The sequence below is a fragment of the Aethalodelphis obliquidens genome, unplaced genomic scaffold (assembly GCF_003676395.1).
Source record: "Aethalodelphis obliquidens isolate GAN/ISIS:26980383/991018 unplaced genomic scaffold, ASM367639v1 scaffold69, whole genome shotgun sequence".
Lineage (NCBI taxonomy): Eukaryota > Metazoa > Chordata > Mammalia > Artiodactyla > Delphinidae > Aethalodelphis > Aethalodelphis obliquidens.
The window spans coordinates 7711452-7727585 of record NW_020838013.1 but is presented as its reverse complement, the minus strand read 5'-3'; the positions used below and the strand labels follow the sequence as shown (position 1 = coordinate 7727585).

The 16134-nt window shown below is 60.3% G+C and overlaps 2 protein-coding genes across 9 annotated transcripts in view; both read right to left on the bottom strand.

Annotated features, from left to right (window-relative positions):
* The window catches only part of LOC113611432 (tumor necrosis factor receptor superfamily member 26-like), an 18282-nt gene extending 12794 nt beyond the window's left edge, over positions 1-5488 (bottom strand). For both annotated transcript variants that reach the window (XM_027090365.1, XM_027090364.1), the window contains exons 1-5: positions 5384-5488; positions 4518-4605; positions 3465-3593; positions 1855-1972; positions 292-372 (exon numbers count right to left, since the gene is read on the bottom strand). In XM_027090365.1, the coding sequence (XP_026946166.1) occupies positions 292-372; positions 1855-1972; positions 3465-3593; positions 4518-4605; positions 5384-5437 (470 nt within the window). In that variant the 5' untranslated portion in view covers positions 5438-5488. The remainder of the gene's footprint in view (positions 1-291; positions 373-1854; positions 1973-3464; positions 3594-4517; positions 4606-5383) is intronic.
* Positions 5489-7817: 2329 nt separating this feature from the next.
* OSBPL5 (oxysterol binding protein like 5) overlaps positions 7818-16134 on the bottom strand; it is a 32470-nt gene continuing 24153 nt past the window's right edge. For 6 of the 7 annotated variants that reach the window (XM_027089956.1, XM_027089952.1, XM_027089958.1 and 3 more), the window contains 8 exons: positions 14555-14652; positions 13983-14072; positions 13755-13891; positions 13136-13321; positions 12772-12898; positions 11147-11285; positions 10606-10708; positions 7818-8906 (listed from right to left, as the gene is read on the bottom strand). In XM_027089956.1, coding sequence (XP_026945757.1) covers positions 8768-8906; positions 10606-10708; positions 11147-11285; positions 12772-12898; positions 13136-13321; positions 13755-13891; positions 13983-14072; positions 14555-14652 — 1019 coding nt within the window. In that variant the 3' untranslated portion in view covers positions 7818-8767. The remainder of the gene's footprint in view (positions 8907-10605; positions 10709-11146; positions 11286-12771; positions 12899-13135; positions 13322-13754; positions 13892-13982; positions 14073-14554; positions 14653-16134) is intronic. The other variant, XM_027089957.1, reaches the window with a different exon arrangement.

The window sequence follows — 16134 nt, the reverse complement described above, 5'->3', positions numbered from 1 at the left end:
ACAAAAAAAAAAAAAAAAAAAAAAAAATAGTGCCTGAGCCGACACAGCCCCAACATGGGGACAAGGATGGCAGAGCCACCGCTTGTCCCCAAGGATTCTATTTGCTTACTCAAGACAGGAGTGTATGAACGGTGACCCATGGGCCAAGTCCTGTCCACTGCTATAAATAAAGTTTTATTCACACACAGCCAAGCAACATCAGCAGAGTTAAATTGTGACAACAGGGACCTTAGGGCCCACAGAGCCTCAACTTTTTACTTTTATGGATTTAAGAGACAGAATCAGACCTTACCAGCCTCTGGATGAATTTTAACGGCACAAACTGTATCCCTTGTGGCGTTGCAGGGTTGAAGGATGGTGCTGTCTTCACACCTGAGAGGAAGAATAAAGAAACCCTGAGCATTACTTCTCCCCGCCCAGGCCCAGCCCAAAGCATCCTTCTTAAAACCCACCCGTCAGGGGTTCGAGGGACCAGCCCCGGGTCCTGTGCTGCCCCACCAGGCTTCAGGCCATCAGTGTCTGGCATTTCCTGGGCTACCTGGCCCAAATTGGCTCAATGAGAATAAAGCTTGGGGATTCTCTGATATATAGGGGAGGGGCCTCCCTCTGCCTCTGTTCCCGGATAGAGATGTGCGTGGCTATGAGGACTGGACCTGCTGTAGCCATATCTCTACCAAGAGGGAACTCAGCCTAAAGATGAAGCTCATGGAGAAGGGGACAGGCAAGCAAGTCCAGAGAAGCCAGAGCCCTGATCAGACCAGACCCGAGGGCAGTCCTTACTCTGGACTTGTCCGGTTCCCAAGCCAACAGTTCAACATGGTCTGAGTTGTATTTAGTAGTCTACAAACGTGAACGATTTTACAAGTGGCTTTACCGCTGTAAGTGTCTTCCCCAAAGCCCCCCCAAAATCTGTGCCCACTCGAAACCACAGAATGGGACCTTATTTGGAAATGCAGTCTCTGCAGATGTCATCGTGTTAAGATGAGGTCATACTGGATCAGGGCGGACCTGAATCAATGACCGGCGTCCTTAGAAGAAGGAAATTGTATGCAGGCAGAGAGAAGGCCACGTGAAGATGCAGATACACAAAAGCACACAGGGAGAAGACCACCTGGAGGTGGAAGCAGAGATTGAAGTGATGTGTCTACAAGCCAAGGAGCGCCAAGGACTGCCGGCAACACGGAAAGCTGAGGGAGCGAGGGAAATTCCTCCCTGGGAGTCTTCGGAGGGAGCACGGCTGCTGACACCTTGATTTCGGACTTCCGGTCTCCAGAACCGTGAAAGAATACATTTCTGCTGTTGATTAAAAGCCACCCACTTGTGCTTTGTTACAGCAGCCCCAGGAGACTCTTACCATGACAGTGGGCATCCCACCCTGTCTCAGGGCGTGGTACTGCCGTCCTCTCTGCCTGTGGTTTCCTTTGCCTGGAGCTTCCTCCCTCCCTCCCTCACGGGGCATCTGCTCTAGAGAGCTGTCTCTAGCATCCCCTCTGTCCCTCATGGGCTTGTCACTGTATAGGTGTTGGGATGGTCTCCACCATGGCTGGGGGCGCCAGGCCTGCCATAAGACCTGCAGGCCACAGCGGGGCTCATGATCACACCTGAAGGAAGGAAGGAAGGAGCATTGACTCCAGTCCGTCACCAGGTGGAAACATCCAGGTGACTTGTCTGACTTAATTTCAGGACACATCTGTGGGGCAGGTGCTACCATTAGCCCCATTTTACACATGGGAAAACGGAGGCTCCGGGACGGGGACGGAAGAATAAGTGACCCAAAGCCAAACAGGCAGTAAATGGAGGAAGGGAACCCACGCCCAGGCCTGTTTGATCAGCTCACACACCCCAGGCCAACACCTTTTGCACCGGAAGCAGCTCTCTGTGCAGTCCATGGAGTCGCAGTAGAAGCTGCCGTGCTTGCACTGGCATAGCCGGTCGCTAGTTGGGAAGCATTCAGTCACCACCTCCTGATCTGCTGGAGGGAAGGCCGAGGGTCAGTCACAGGGGCCTGGACTCTGTCCTGCCCACGCCGGCCACGTCCAGGTTCGTAGTCAAAGCCTCAGAATCGTCACCCCTCTCCTTCCCCAGCAGGGATGGAGACAGGGACCAGCCAGACCTCATCCCCTGCATCCGGAGTGTCTGTGGAGGGGCCCGTGGGTGCCCCTGCAATCTGGGCTGGGGCACAGGGCCAACTGCTCAGAAACACCCCCAAATCATTCTGTCCATCTCGTTTGCCCCACAAAGATCAGAAGAGCACTACTCAGTGTGGACACTGAACGGTCTCTCCCAGCATCACTGGGGGATTCCGCCTTTCGCCTGTGACGGGCTCGCTCATGGGGCCACACCCCACATTTCACATCTACGGGGCTATTTCCACGGGGCCCACTGTCCACCCCCACGTGAATATCACACTGCTGAACTGTCTCTCTGTACAGAGTCCTAGTCCTTGGGGGAGCCAGTGTGCTATCTTGTTTTCCTCCTTTAGGAAAGAAGGAAGTTGTTTTGGCAACTGTCAGCATAGCCAGTTTTATGAAATCTCCTATTGGGATAGTTTACTTTTTAAAAATAAAAATTGTATCTACTTGAGGTGTATGGCATGATAAGTTGATACATTCTGTTGGGATTTTCATTGGGAATGCACTAAACCTAAGAACCATTCCTGGGAAAACTGATACTTTTAAAACACTGAGGGAGTTCCCTATCTGTCCAGTGGTTAGGACGCAGCGCTGTCACTGCTGTGGCCCAGGTTCGGTTCCTGGTCAGGAACTAAGATGCTGCAAGTTACACCGTGCGGCCCAAAAGACCCCCCAACAAAACGTTGAGCCTTCCTGCTTACTACCTTGTGGTACTCCTCTCCGTATTTAGATTTCCTTAAATGTTGTTTGTTCACTTACACATTTATACATGCTTTGCTAGATTTATTCCAAAGAATCTTGTTTGTTTGGGGTTTTTTTGCTAATGGAAGTGGCATTTTTCAATTACATTTTAAAAAACAATGTCACTGATATACAGAGATTTGGAAGAACTTCTGTATATCATCCTTATACACAGCAACTCTGAAATCCTAATGACCTGTAGGTTGATTCTTAGCCAATACATACAGCATCATGATAAAAACAAGCACTTTGGGGCTTCCCTGGTGGTGCAGTGGTTGAGAGTCCGCCTGCCGATGCAGGGGACGCGGGTTCGTGCCCCGGTCCGGGAAGATCCCACATGCCGCAGAGCGGCTGGGCCCATGAGCCACGGCCACTGAGCCTGCGTGTCCGGAGCCTGTGCTCCGTGACGGGAGAGGCCACAACAGTGAGAGGCCCGCGTATCGCAAAAAACAAAACCAAAAAAAAAACAAGCACTTTGTGATGTCTGCTCTAGCAGCCCCATCCCCGTGTTCCTCTGTGATAATTTCCTTTGGGGAGGTTCCCACAGGGCCAGTCGACAGGGGCACGTTGCCTGGACGGCAGCCCACTCACCCTCCCGGCACTGGGAACACGGCATGCAGCTGCTCTCCTCACTGGGGTGGGCCCGGAAGGTTCCAGACTCGCACTTCCTGCATTCTCCAACGCTGTGGTCCTGGTCTATGTATTTGCTGACGTAGTAGCCTGTGGCAGGTGGTACACGGAGGGGAGGTGGGTGTCCAGGGCTGTCCTGCTCTGCCGCAGACCCCGCCTGGTCTCTGAGGCCTCTGCATGAGGAGGTCCCAAGGCACCTGGAGGCCAGACGCCCTGCACAGTACCCACCCCTCTCCTCCCGTCTCCTTGGAACATTCTGGACTGATCCGAGGCCACAGGTGTCCCAGAAACCGGGGACCTGAATTGCCCCTTGGCTTTTACTGATGACATGCAGTATGTGGGTGCTGGGCAGAGGTCACAAGATTTCATGTTGGACCAACTGTGTCCCTTTCTTTCCTACATGTGGTTCATGTAGGTGTGCGTGTGAATGCATGGATGTGTGTGTATAGATGTATGTAGTGTGTGTATTGGTGGGTGTGCACGTGTGTGTGTGGGGAGGATACGGGGCTGAGTGTCCAGGTTTTGGGTGTTTGGTCTCTGAACCAGGAGCCCCAGAAGGCACACTTTCCCGGATAAAATGAGGCACGTGTGCAGGTGTGTGTGAGTAGACGATGCCCATGGTGATGGTACAGGTGTGTGGCTGGACCCTTACAAGAGGAGGCCATGAAGGGACTTTCATTGATCACGTGGGCACACCTGTCTGAGTGTGGATGGGGTGCGGGTGGGAAGGTGGGCGTGTCCAGCCTGGGCATGGGTCCTCACTTCTGTCCTCCAAGCCCTGCTGAACTCACCTCACCCATCTCAAAACAAGCACACACCACTCTGTTCACACGAGAGCCCCCAAGGTGGGTGCAGAGGTGGGGCACTGGGCAGCTGCCCAGGAGAGGCCCTCCCACCCACAGACAGCCAGGTACTCCCCACAGGCAGCCCCCAGCTCTGCTCGAAGGGACTGCGGCCTCCCTCCTCCCAGGCAGGGTCTGCCCCGGAAGGCTCTGGAAGTGGTCCCAGACTCACCAGCCGGGCAGAGTTTGCTGCAGCGGCGAAGGCTGGTAATCTCATACTCGCCCGGGTTACACCGGGTCTCCCCGGTTGCCATGGTCACCTTCAATCAGAAAGAGGATATTGACATTATCAAAAGATGCCTCTGCTCCTGATGGAAGCAGACACCGAAACCCCTGAGCAAGGAGTGGCAGTCACCCCCCAACCTGGAGCACTGCCTCCCTCGTGGAAGTGGGCTTCCTCGGGGGAGCATCTCCGTGCTGTTCCACTCGCGATACAGAGCAGTATTATTTGGGGGGAATATGTTCTTCAGTTCCCAAATGCATGTGGATGTGTTGACTACTTAGATGGTAGGAGCCTATTTTATTTGCATGGCCAGAACTAGACCCTTTGTGGTAGTAAACCTTTGGAATTTAGTATTTGATTTTTTCCAGTCTATAGTTAATTGCTTCACCTGTTGCATATAGACTGTGTTAAGAAAGGATATTGTCTATGGGTTGGGAACGGGGATCTGAGTGTGTATGTGTACATCTTTGTATTATATATTTGAATGTACACACACACACACACACACACACACACACACACACACACACACACTCAGCCCCCCGCAGCCCCGGCCCTCCGCAGTCCCGTCCCTCGCATGCCCCCCCCTTCCACTGGGGCTCCCCGCGCTCAGTCACCAAGGATGTGCAGCGGGCTCGGCCCCGCCTGGGCCTTTGGGTGCAGGAAACTTCCGTTGAGACCTGCTCCGGATGGGAACCCGGGTGCGGGATGTCCCGCCGCCCGCGTCATCCTCGCTCCGGACGCGCGCCCAGGCCACAGCCCCCTTCCCGTTCTCAGAGTCCTCCCTCCCCCGAGCCCCTCCGCCGCCGTCCCACCTGCGCCGCGAGCAGCAGCAACACCGCCAGGACAGCGCGCGCCCGGGGCTCCATCGCGACGCCTCTCCGGACGAGCTGACAACTGCGGTCACACTTCCAAGCCTGGCTACCTGGGCCCCATTCACTGAGGAGTTTCTGACTTCACAGCCAATCGGAGGGGATCTTCTGACCAAAGTACCCAATCGGAGCGGACGGCCTTCCCCTCGCCCCACCCACGGGCTCCGCCTCCCAGTTGCGGTGTCTCCCAGTTGCCGCGCCTCCCAGCTGGAAGCGGTACTTTCCGCTTCTCCGAATTCTCGTAGGTCGGCCACGCGGAGGAGACGCCTGGGACCGGTGGTCCTAGACTCGCGTTTCGGCCCTGCCCGTCCCTGGACCCCGCGCCTCCCGCCTCAGATGCCGAGGTCTTCAGCCCAGGCCGTCGCCGCGCCGGGGCCACCGATGGGCTTCGGGCTTCGGTGCCCCCGGGACGGCCATTCCCGGCCCTCCCCCCAAGTTTAACTTGTTGCCCAGTCGCTTCCGAGGGGGCGGGGGAGGGCAGGGTGTATGCACAGACCCCGCTGCAAAGGAAAGGACGGGGCGCCTCGCTTGCCGCGCCCCCCTCCCCAGCCCCTCCTGGGCGAGCACGCTGCCGACCGCCGGTCCCCCCTCACCCGCCCCTCCTGCGCCCTCGGCCCCAGATGCCCCAGGGGCTCCGACCTGGGCTCAGGTGGACGCCGCACACCGAGCGTCTGTCTCTCCCTCCCCGCCTCAGCCCACAGCATCTTTTGAGCTGCCCGCGGGAGCGACGTTGATGAGGGAGGCGGGTGAGGTGGATGAGAGGGATTCAAGGGGAGGAGATCCTTCCTTCGTGGGGAGAGCAGGATGCAGCCCAGGCACATCCACAGGGAGCTTCGCGCCCCTTCCTCTCCTCAACCTCCTCCAACGTCCCCCGCCCCCACCCGGAATCCCGTACTCCAGGGGACCCGCTCAGCTGCTTGAGTCTCTCTGCCCTGTCTGGGACCCAGGTCGCTTCTGCTAGAAGTTCTTCCTACTAGAGGTTGTTGGCTGTTCACCCAAGGAGGTGACAAGGTGAGGTGACTGTCACTGTGTCCCCAGGAAGTGCATCTCCTCAGCCTCTCTCTTTGCTGCTCTGAGTCTCCTAGAGGGTGAGGTGGGGCCCCCGCACAGGCCCTCCTGAGCTTCCACTCTCCTAGTCCAGCTGCAACATCCTCTTCCCGCCCACATGCCCTGGGAGCCAAGCCAGGCACACTGTCAGTGGACGTGAGGGTGGGAGGCCCAGCTCTGGACCCTACATCATTCTAGATTTACCCACCAGCATCTGGACACCCAAGAGTTGGCCGATGGACCCCGAAACCACGTCCAGGTTTTTACTGCACGGAGGGGCTGCGTGATGCCCTTGCAGCCACCCCTCTGGGCATTGGCCACCTGTTCCCCTGGGACGATGCCCACCCAGCTTTCTTTTCCTCGTTATTTAGAGTAGTTCTTGGCCTACCAAGGACATAAAGAGAATTCTGGAGGAGATTCCGAGGCTGCAGGGGTCAGGGGTTGGAGGGGCTGGTGGATCAGGCTGCAGCAGGGTGGCCCCGTCTGGCTCTGAAGGGGTCAGGGTGCAAGACAGGTGGCCCAGGGCTTTGGGTCCAGAGCAGCCTGCCTCAGTAACAAGGTGCAGAATACTTCCACCTGGAAAGCACCCACCCTCAGCAGGGAGGGACAACCACGTGGGATCCAGAGCCAGTCTAGGGGGACTGCCCTCGATGCGGGATCCTGGGAGTCCCGTCTGCTTGGTGCAGGCGTGAGGGCTGGGATGGCAGTGCCCACCTGCCCCTTCCTCGGCTCCAGTCCAAGTCCATCCTGTCCTGTGGCCTCTCCCTCTGTGTCTTTCCTCCTTCATGTACTGTCAGGGCTGGGCTGCAGTCTCCCTGTACTGTGGTGCATGGGGTCTGCGGTCAGCTGTCCCCACCCTCCCCTTCAGGGGTATCCTGGGCTGTCCCAGAAAAGGGAGGCCCACTCACCTGGCCCTGGTGTTTGTGAGTACTGGCAATGGTGGCCACAGTGGAACTGAAGGGCTGGGCTGGGGGCAGCAGGGCAGGGAGGGGGCTGTTACTGTGGAGAAGGGACCAGGCCAAATGGGCTTGAGGGCCACCCTGGAGGCCCCGGTGGGCAGCGCCCCTCCCGTGTCCTCAGCTGGCTCAGCGGCTGTTTGACAGGACCCCAGCTTCCTGGCGCTGGCTCAGCAGGGTGGGCAGCTTCTAACTGCTCCCTGCAAACTGCACCCCCATCCTTCACGGACCTCCTCCCTCCATCCTCAGGGCCTCGGACCCTTCCCTGGGCCCCTCCAGCCCCAGACAGCTTCTGCTGGCATTGAGCTTCTCCCCTGAAAGACATCCCACCCCCACCAGTTTCCAGAAGTTCCCCAAGAAGACAACACACACAATATGTGTGTCTTGTTTATTTCAAGGGATGGAGCAAAGACATGTCCCCAAACTGGGGGAGGATAAGAACATGGGTACATAAACTGGACAATCAGCTCAGATGACACCGTCACAACATAGTTTAAGGCTCCGTGTGTATCTATATGTGCAGATGCTCACACACACACACACACACACACACACACACACCCTGGCATTTGACACAGGAATGGAGGCCAGACGCCAGGCGCTGTTTGCAGCCTGCCTAAAATATTGCGATTGCGTTTATTAAAAACGTGTGGGAGGAGAAGACCGTGCATCAGTCTGAGCAAAGTGTCCAACTCAGGCTCCGGGCCGGGGACGCTGTCCCCAGGCACGCCGTGCTCACGTGTGCCCGCCCCAGCTTGGCACGTCCTGGCTGAGGGAGGTGGGGCGGGTCCTGTAGGTATAGGAACTGGGCTCTGTCCAGACAGCACAAAGGCAGAATAAAGCCCCAAGCGCCCTCTCCGAAGCAGCCCACCCGTGGCCCCTCCAGGGCAATGTGGGCAGGGTCTCAGGAAGGGCTGGCCTGTGTGTCAGGCCCAAGGAGGGCCTGGGGTCCCGGCTTGCTCCTCAACGCCCCCACTCACCCCTGCTGGGGAACGACATCCAGAGACCTGCAGGCTCTCCTGCCCCTCCGCCATCAATCCCCTGAGGCTGACCAGGGAGGATGGGACGAGGTCACCAGGGGGTGCAGTGCACGACGAATGTGGCATTTGGCTTCAGCATTAAGGCCAGCGCCTCCCCGGGAGGACCCCGTGTGGCCCCCCAGGTTCCTCCTGCTGTTGTGCCGCCCTGGGCCCCTCTGTCCACAGAGGCCGTGCTCGCTGGGTCTCTGCCTCCACGGGGCTGGCTTAAAGTGCTAGGTGCCTGGGAGGGAGGCTGGGGCTGCCCGAGTTCTGCAGGCGATGCCCACGCCGTCCCCGAAGGGCTCTTATTTGAGGATGTAGTTAATGAGCAGCTGACACGCCAGGAACATGCAGAGCAGGAACCACGAGCGGGGACTGTGCAAGAGGCCTGGGGCTGGTGCCTGCCTGGCCTGTGCCGTGGAGCTCAGCACGGCCGAGAGATGCCTGGAATGATAGGGCACCGCAGTTCAGCTGGGGCCAGCCCAGGCAGGGTGGCACGTCCCTGCCCCGGGGTGCAAGGGGGGGGGGGGGCCCAGGGCCCAGGGGCTGCCCTGGGCTTCCCGGGGCACACTTTCGGGGGGGGGGGTCAAGGCTGGGGGAGCTGGGCCTCTTATATCCTCCCTCCCACCTCCATTGTTATGGGCTGAACTGTGTCCCCCAAAATCCTCTGTTGGAATCCTGACCCCCAGCGCCCCAGAATGCAACTGTATTTGGAGATGTGACCTTTAAAGAGGTGAATAAAGTAAAATGCGGCCACTAGGATGGGCCCTAATCCCGTAGGACTGCTGTCCTTATAAGAAGAGGAGGTCAGGACACAGACACACACAGAGGGACGACCCCGTGAGGACCAGGGAGAAGACGGCCGTCTACACGCCGAGGAGAGGCCTCAGGAGGAACCAGCCCTGCACTGATCTTGGACTGCCAGCCTCCAGGATTGGGAGAGGTAAATGTCTGTGGTTGAAGCTGCTTCCCTGTGGTACTCTGTATGGCAGCCCAGGAAACCCACAGCCCCGCCCTGGACTCTGACGTCAGTGTGTGTCTGGACCTCAGCAGAAGCTTCCGGCGGTTCTCCCAGCCACCCGCCTCGCAGCTAGTCTCCTCCTGTGGTGCTAGATGGCCACCCCCCCCCCCCCCCCCCCCCCCGGCTCCCACGGCTCCCTCTGGGCTCAGCTCCACCATCTCCGCCCCCTCACCTGACTCGCCCTTCTCCCGACAGCGGCCCACCTGTGGTGCCCTCTGCTCTCAGTGCTGGCCTCTGCTCTCCCCCTTTGCAGCTCCTCCCTGCCCACCTGCATCCTCCTCCAGGAAGCCCTCCCTGACCATGGAGACAGCATTCCTCTCCCTCTCTCAGCCCCACACAGCCTGCAGTGGAGTGGGGTGCTAAAACGGTGTGAAACGCCTCTATGCCGCATATGGGTGGGTCACAGGCATGAAATTCTAGGCTTCCGAGGGCGGCTCCGATGCTAACAGCTGGTTAAGTGCTCGCTGGGTGCCAGGCACAGAGCTCATCCCTCTGCTCCATCCTCTTCCCGCCCCAGGGCCACTGCTGTCACCCCAGTTCACAGATGGGGAGACTGAGGCAGGGACAGCCCGAGGTCCCACAGGCCGGGAGTCCTGCAGCCCTGCTGGAGCCGGGAGCCTGGCTCTGGGGCAGAGCTGGCAAGCAGGGCTCTGCCTCCTGGTGCCGGCAAATAGAGTGTGTTCCCAGTCTTCCCCGCGATGACTCACCCAGCTGTTCCCGAGGACCCACTATTCTTGGAGCTGGGGCCACCGCGGGGCGGTAGGAGGCATCCTCGGGGGAGCCGGTGCTGGCAGCACCTCCTTCCAGCTTCTGTCTGCTCCACCCGCCACAAGCACGGGCAGCCCTGCCCTGGTTCACCTGGACTCCATCAAGCCCCCGCCAGACCCAGCATCCTCCTTGCCAGCTCAGCCTGTTCACACGCCGCGTTCTGCCCTGCCCGCCCCTCGCAGAGAGCAGAACCCAAGAGGTCCCCTGTCCTCGCCCAGTAGCCAGACTGGCTGAAGTCCTGAGGGTTCTAGCCCAAGTGACAGTGCAGGTGAACGCCTGCCCTCACCCCCCGCCGGCTCTGGCTCTCCTGCTCTCTGACCCGGAGCCCCGGCTGGACCCCCGAGCATGGCCCACCTATGTAGCTCCTGCTGGGCCTCCCGGATGGACAGGATCCCCTCGTGCAGCAACTGCAGCCGCCACGCTTCCTTCCCACACCGAGGGCACGGGCTCTCGCAGCCTGGGACGCAGGACCCGGGGGACAAGGGAACACGGGGTGGGGGGGAGAAGTGAGGATGAGCGGGGATGTCTGGGGAGCCGGCAGGTGGGGTCGTGGGGCCGTGTCCCACCTCACAGGAGCCTTCAGGTGAAGCTAATAACACAGGGAGGTGGTGCCGAGGGATGTTTCCAGAGGGAACCCCGGGCTCCGCTGGCCTCTGATTCGCCCAGAGGCGGGGACCAAGCTGGGGAGACAGGCACGCCCTTGAGGGCAGGGGGCAGAGAGGCAGGAGCCAATCCGGAGAGTCACAGACAGATGGACAGGTCACAGCCCCGCCCCTCGCTCTGGCCCCGCCCCCTGAGTGCAGACTCGGGAGCCCTGCCCCCTCCCACACCCCCCTCTGCCCTTCGGCTTCTCTGTCCTCCCGCCCTGAAGAGGGCCTGGCCCAGGAGGGCTCACCGGGAGCGAAGTCACGGTCCTCCTCCTCGTCAGAGAGCTCTGGGCAGGACTCGGGCGTGGAGCCGCTGCTCTCGGTGGCCTGGCTGTGGCCAGACGGCTGGTCGCTGGCCTTGCGGAGCCGCCGGTCGCGGCCAGACCCCTGGAGGGAGATGGAGCGGCTGTGGCCGGGAGCTCACCCACACCCACCGCACCCTCGTGCGCCCGCCGTGCCCTCGGGGACCTGCTGGGGTGTCGCTGGCCTTGGGGACGTGGTGGTGGGCTTATGCCAGGGCAGCTCCGGAGGAGGTGGCCGGCGGAGGAGGGAACTGCTGGCTCTGGGTGCACAGAGGAGGTCTGGCCCTGCCTGGACTGGAGCCTCACTCCCCCCGGGCCTCAGGGTCCTCAGGGGTAATGCAGACTGCTGGCCCCTCTGCGGCGGCCTGGGGACCGTCACGAGGTCCTGCCCAGTACATGCGGAGATGATGGGGGTGGGGCCAGGGACCCGCTCAGTGTGTGAGCTGAGGGCTCCCCCATCATGGAGGGACCCCCAGGCTGGCCGGCCTCAAACAAACCCCCTGAGTACAGGAGTGGCCAGGTGACAGCAGGCCTGTGTCCAACAGACGGGCCCAGGATGGTGCCTGGACGCTCTGCATCAGGGCCCTGTGGCTCTGATGTGTATCAGCGATGGGGGTGGGGTCAGTGCTGGGGGGTGGGGTCAGCGATGGGAGGTGCAGACAGAGATGGAGGGTGGGGCAGTCCACCCAGGTGGACTTTGCTGCAGGGACAGGTTTTGGGGTTTGGTGGGGCCTGAGCCGACTGGAAAGGCTTAAGTGAAGGAGGAGGATACAGAGGGGCATCAGGTGGACACGTGTGCGAGGGGCCGGGGCCATCTGGTCGAGGTCGAGGGGCCGCGGAATGTGGCGGAAGGGTGGGTGGGACACACGTGGCTAGTGAGATATTGTGGCCCCTGTTTGCTGGGAAAATTGGGGCCCCTGGGCAAGATGGGGAGTCCTCCCCTCCCTGCCCCGGGTGGGCCGTGCCCCCCGGCCGTGTGCACAGTGGGTGCCTAGCTGGTGTAGCGTGTGCTGTTCCACACGTGGAACCTGCCCACGTGGTGGGGGCCACTCCAGGCTTCCCTCAAAAGGCATCTCTGTCTGGAGCTCTCCTTCCTCGTGTCTCCTGGAACCTCCCACCTGCCCTCGCCCGCGCCTCCCACCCTCTCTCCCACACTTTTGAGGCCCAGGCATCTGGGTAAATGTGCCGTCTCCTGCTCCTACTTGGCGAGTCCCTGGACTGCCCAGAGCCTCCGTTTTTTCATCTGTGGAATGGGATAGCATGCTGCCCGCACCGCAGAGGGCGGCTCTGGGGGTTGATGGGCCAGGACCATACACCCTGGCACAGTGCCCTGAACACCAGGGTGCCCTGGGAACTGAGCGTCCTGCAAATCCAGGCGTCCAGGCCCCATGCTGGGCAGGGAAGGGCAGGACAGGGAGGCAGGGGGATGCCAGAGGAGACCCTGCTAGGACGTGGGTCAGAGTGTGCCAGGGTGGGGGACCCAGAGGAGGGGGGCCAGGCAGGTGGGTGTGAGGGTGGGCATGGGGCCACACCTGGAGGGACCCAGCAGGGGCCCTGGGGGTGGTGCTGACCTGGTGCCTGGGCCCCGGGCTGCCCAGGAAGGTGGTCTGGCGGGCCATGGTCTCCCGCTGCAGGGTGTGCAGGACCCCGTCTTGCTCAAACTGGGCAATGTCCTTCAGGGGGTCCCAGGGGCTGTGGCTGGAGGGTCCAGAGAGTGTCTGTTGGCAGGGGCGGTGGCCCTCGGAGTGAGGGGGCCCCAGCCCGGCCCAGCCCTCAGCCTCCCAGCAGGACCGGAGACCCCCAGGGGAGTGACCGTTGCCTGCACCTGTGTGCAGCCCCTGTGTGACCCTCCCTCCCCATCACCCAGGGCCAGGATGGTGGGGGTCTGCTACCCAGCCCACCGCGGGGCCCAGGCCGCTGTCTGCCAGCGCTCACTCCTCATATCGGTAGCGCCACTCCTGGGTGGTGGGGTCCAGGTGGAACAGCTGCGGCGTCCAGGGCACCAGGTTCTGCTGGCGCTCTCGGGCCTGATGCCGCTGTGCCTCCTCCAGGGCAAACTTCTCCTGTGTGGCTTTGTGCTGGTCACCCTCGCTGATGGCCCTGGTGACGTGCTGCCAGAGCCTGCAAGCGGAGCACACGTTCTGAGCTGGGGGACCTGGGCAGTCCCGTCCCCTCACACTAGAGGGGAGCCTCAGAGCAACCTCCGCTTGATTGCCTCCAGTGACAGGGAGCTCACTGCCTCTCAGGGTGCCCGGGTCTCCTGGGCACTGTTGATTTACCCTGAGATGGTTCTTTCTTATGCTGGACGCACACCTGCCACCAGCAGGGCCCTCCCTGTGGACTGCAGGTCATCTGCCCTGGAGCCTGCTCTTCCCCAGGCCTCCCCTGCTCTCTCTCCAGCTGCCCACAGCTGGATGTGTCCTCTGCCCAGAAAGGTCCACTCAGGTCCATCCTCCCTGCCACAGACATCCAGGGGACGTGCACCCAGGAGACAGCAGCTGCCGGCCCGGCCACCCCAGCCGTGGTCAGGGGTCCTGCGGCGCCCGGGCCTTACCGCTCCGACTCCAGCTCTGTCTGCTCCTCCAAAGGCACCGTGTGCCGCTTCAGCCGCTGCCCGCGGACCTCCTCGCTCGGGTTCCAGAAGAGCTCGGCGCCTCCTCTGCCCTCCTCCTTGATGAACACTTCCCTGTCCTGCCCCAGACAGCCGGGCAGGTCAGAGGTACCGGCCGTGGCCTCTGCTGCCCCCGGGCCCACCCGCGCCTGCCCGGAGGCGGCCTCTCACCCAGTGTCCCGTGAGCCGCGCCAGGACCTCCTCGCCCGATGTGATCTTCCCGGAGATCTGGTTGATGCTCGTGCTGCCCCCGAAGAAGGGCTGTGGGGACACACCCGAGACGATGCCCTTACGACGCTGGTGAGGGCGGCAGCCACGGCCCCCTCGTGGAGCTGGGGAGGAGGGGCCCCTTCCTCATGGGTGGGCGGGAGGTGAGCTCCCAGCCCCAGTGCATGGGGGGCTGGCTGGGACGGGACTGAAGCTGGAGGTGGCCATGCTCGCCCACGGTCCAGCCTGAGCTCAAGGGTGCTGGGTCCCTGCCAGGGCTTTGTGCCCCGTGGTGGGGAAGGGGCCTGGGCCTGTCCTAGCTCTGCTGTGTGGCCTGTGGGCAGCCCCTTCCCCTCTCCGAGCCCCGCTGTGCTACAGGGAAGCCAGGAGCTGCTCGTCCATGTGCACCTGTCAGGAAACCATCCCTGGGGCACTGAGAGGGCAAGAGGGGGCCACCCAAGGCCTCGCCTCTCCCCGGCCCAAGCCCCACGTCCCCCAAGGCCCCTGGGTGGCCGAGGTGCTGCGGCCAGTGCTACCTTGAGCTTGAATTCCAGCTCAGCCTGGAAGTTGTTCTTCTCACACTCGACGGTCACTCTGCCGCCCAGCTCCATGGTCATGGTGCCGTAGAGAATGCCTGGAACACAGCCGCACTGAGGGGTCAGGGCCACCCCCTGGCCAGCCGAGTCCCCAGACCTCTGCTGAGTCCTGACCCAGCAACACTGAGCCAGGGAGGCCCCTGTCAGGGCTCGGAGGGCGAGACGGGAGCAGGGAGGGGGCAGGCGCTCTGGGGGCAGTGCTGCCAGGAGGGGGAGAATCTCGTTAGGTGAGCAGAGCCCGTGACCGGGCCTGATTCCGCAGTGACCAGCTCCCTGCAGCGAACGGGGTCTCTGGCCCCAGGGCCTTTGCTCATGCGAGTTGCTAAGTCTGGGAGACATCCCCACCCTTTACTAGGTCACCTCCTCCAGCAGCCCCTGTTCCAGGCTCCCAGGAGCCCCACTGCCCCCGGGAGATCCTTGTCAAGGCCTGTCACTCCGTTCCACAGATCCTGCCCCGATGTAGGTGGCTGCATCTTCCCTGCTCACTGCTGCGCCCAGGACGGGCCCACGTGGTTTTCTTTTTTTTTTTAACTTAATACATATATTTTTTAATTACTGAAGGAAAGCATGAGTCTTCTATTTCTGGTCTTACGGAGGGCTTACTCTAAAAGAAAAAAAGAAATGAGGGAAGGAAGGAAGGAAGGAGAAGGAAGAAAGAAAGGATCATTCTCACTTGAAAACACTTAGAGATGTGGGATAAAATAAGTCTTCCAAAAATTAAAAAAACAGACTTCCCTGGTGGCTCAGTGGTTAAGAATCCGCCTGCCAATGCAGGGGACATGGGTTCGAGCCCTGGTCCGGGAAGATCCCAGATGCTGCGGAGCAACGAAGCCCATGTGCCACAACTACTGAGCCTGCGCTCTAGAGCCCATGAGCCACAACTACTGAAGCCCGCGTGCCTAGAGGTCGTGCTCCACAACAAGAGAAGCCACCGCAGTGAGAAGCCCATGCACCGTAACCAAGAGTAGCCCCCGCTCACCGCAACTAGAGAAAGCCAGCACGCAGCAACGAAGACCCAACGCAGCCAAACATAAATAAATAAATAACTTTATTTAAAAAAAAAAAAGATTTAGCACTAATTAAAAAAAAATTTAAAAAGACAAGCTAATTGAAATCGCAAAAAGGCTGGAATCACCCCCAATTCCCCTGTGCACAGGGTGGAAAAGCTACATGGAAGGGAGTCGGGCCTCTGAGCTGCTCTGGTGTCTCTCCAGGACACACCAACGCAGAGTCAGAGAAGCAGCTGCAGGGCCGCGTGTGCAGGGCCCGATTCTCTACTGCGGGGGGTGGGGGAGGAGGTCTGAGAGACCCTAGAACTGTCTATACCTTGTTATGTAGTTTTGACTTTGGAACCGGGTACATATTTCATTTACAAAATTATTTAAAAAACGAAGTTAAAAGAGCAATTCCTAAAAATCCAAAGTGAAATGAAACGAAAGACCAGAGTGGGCGTGATCCCAGAGGGGTATATCTGATGACCTTACAGATCCCAGAGGGATCCACTCAGGACAAGAAGCACA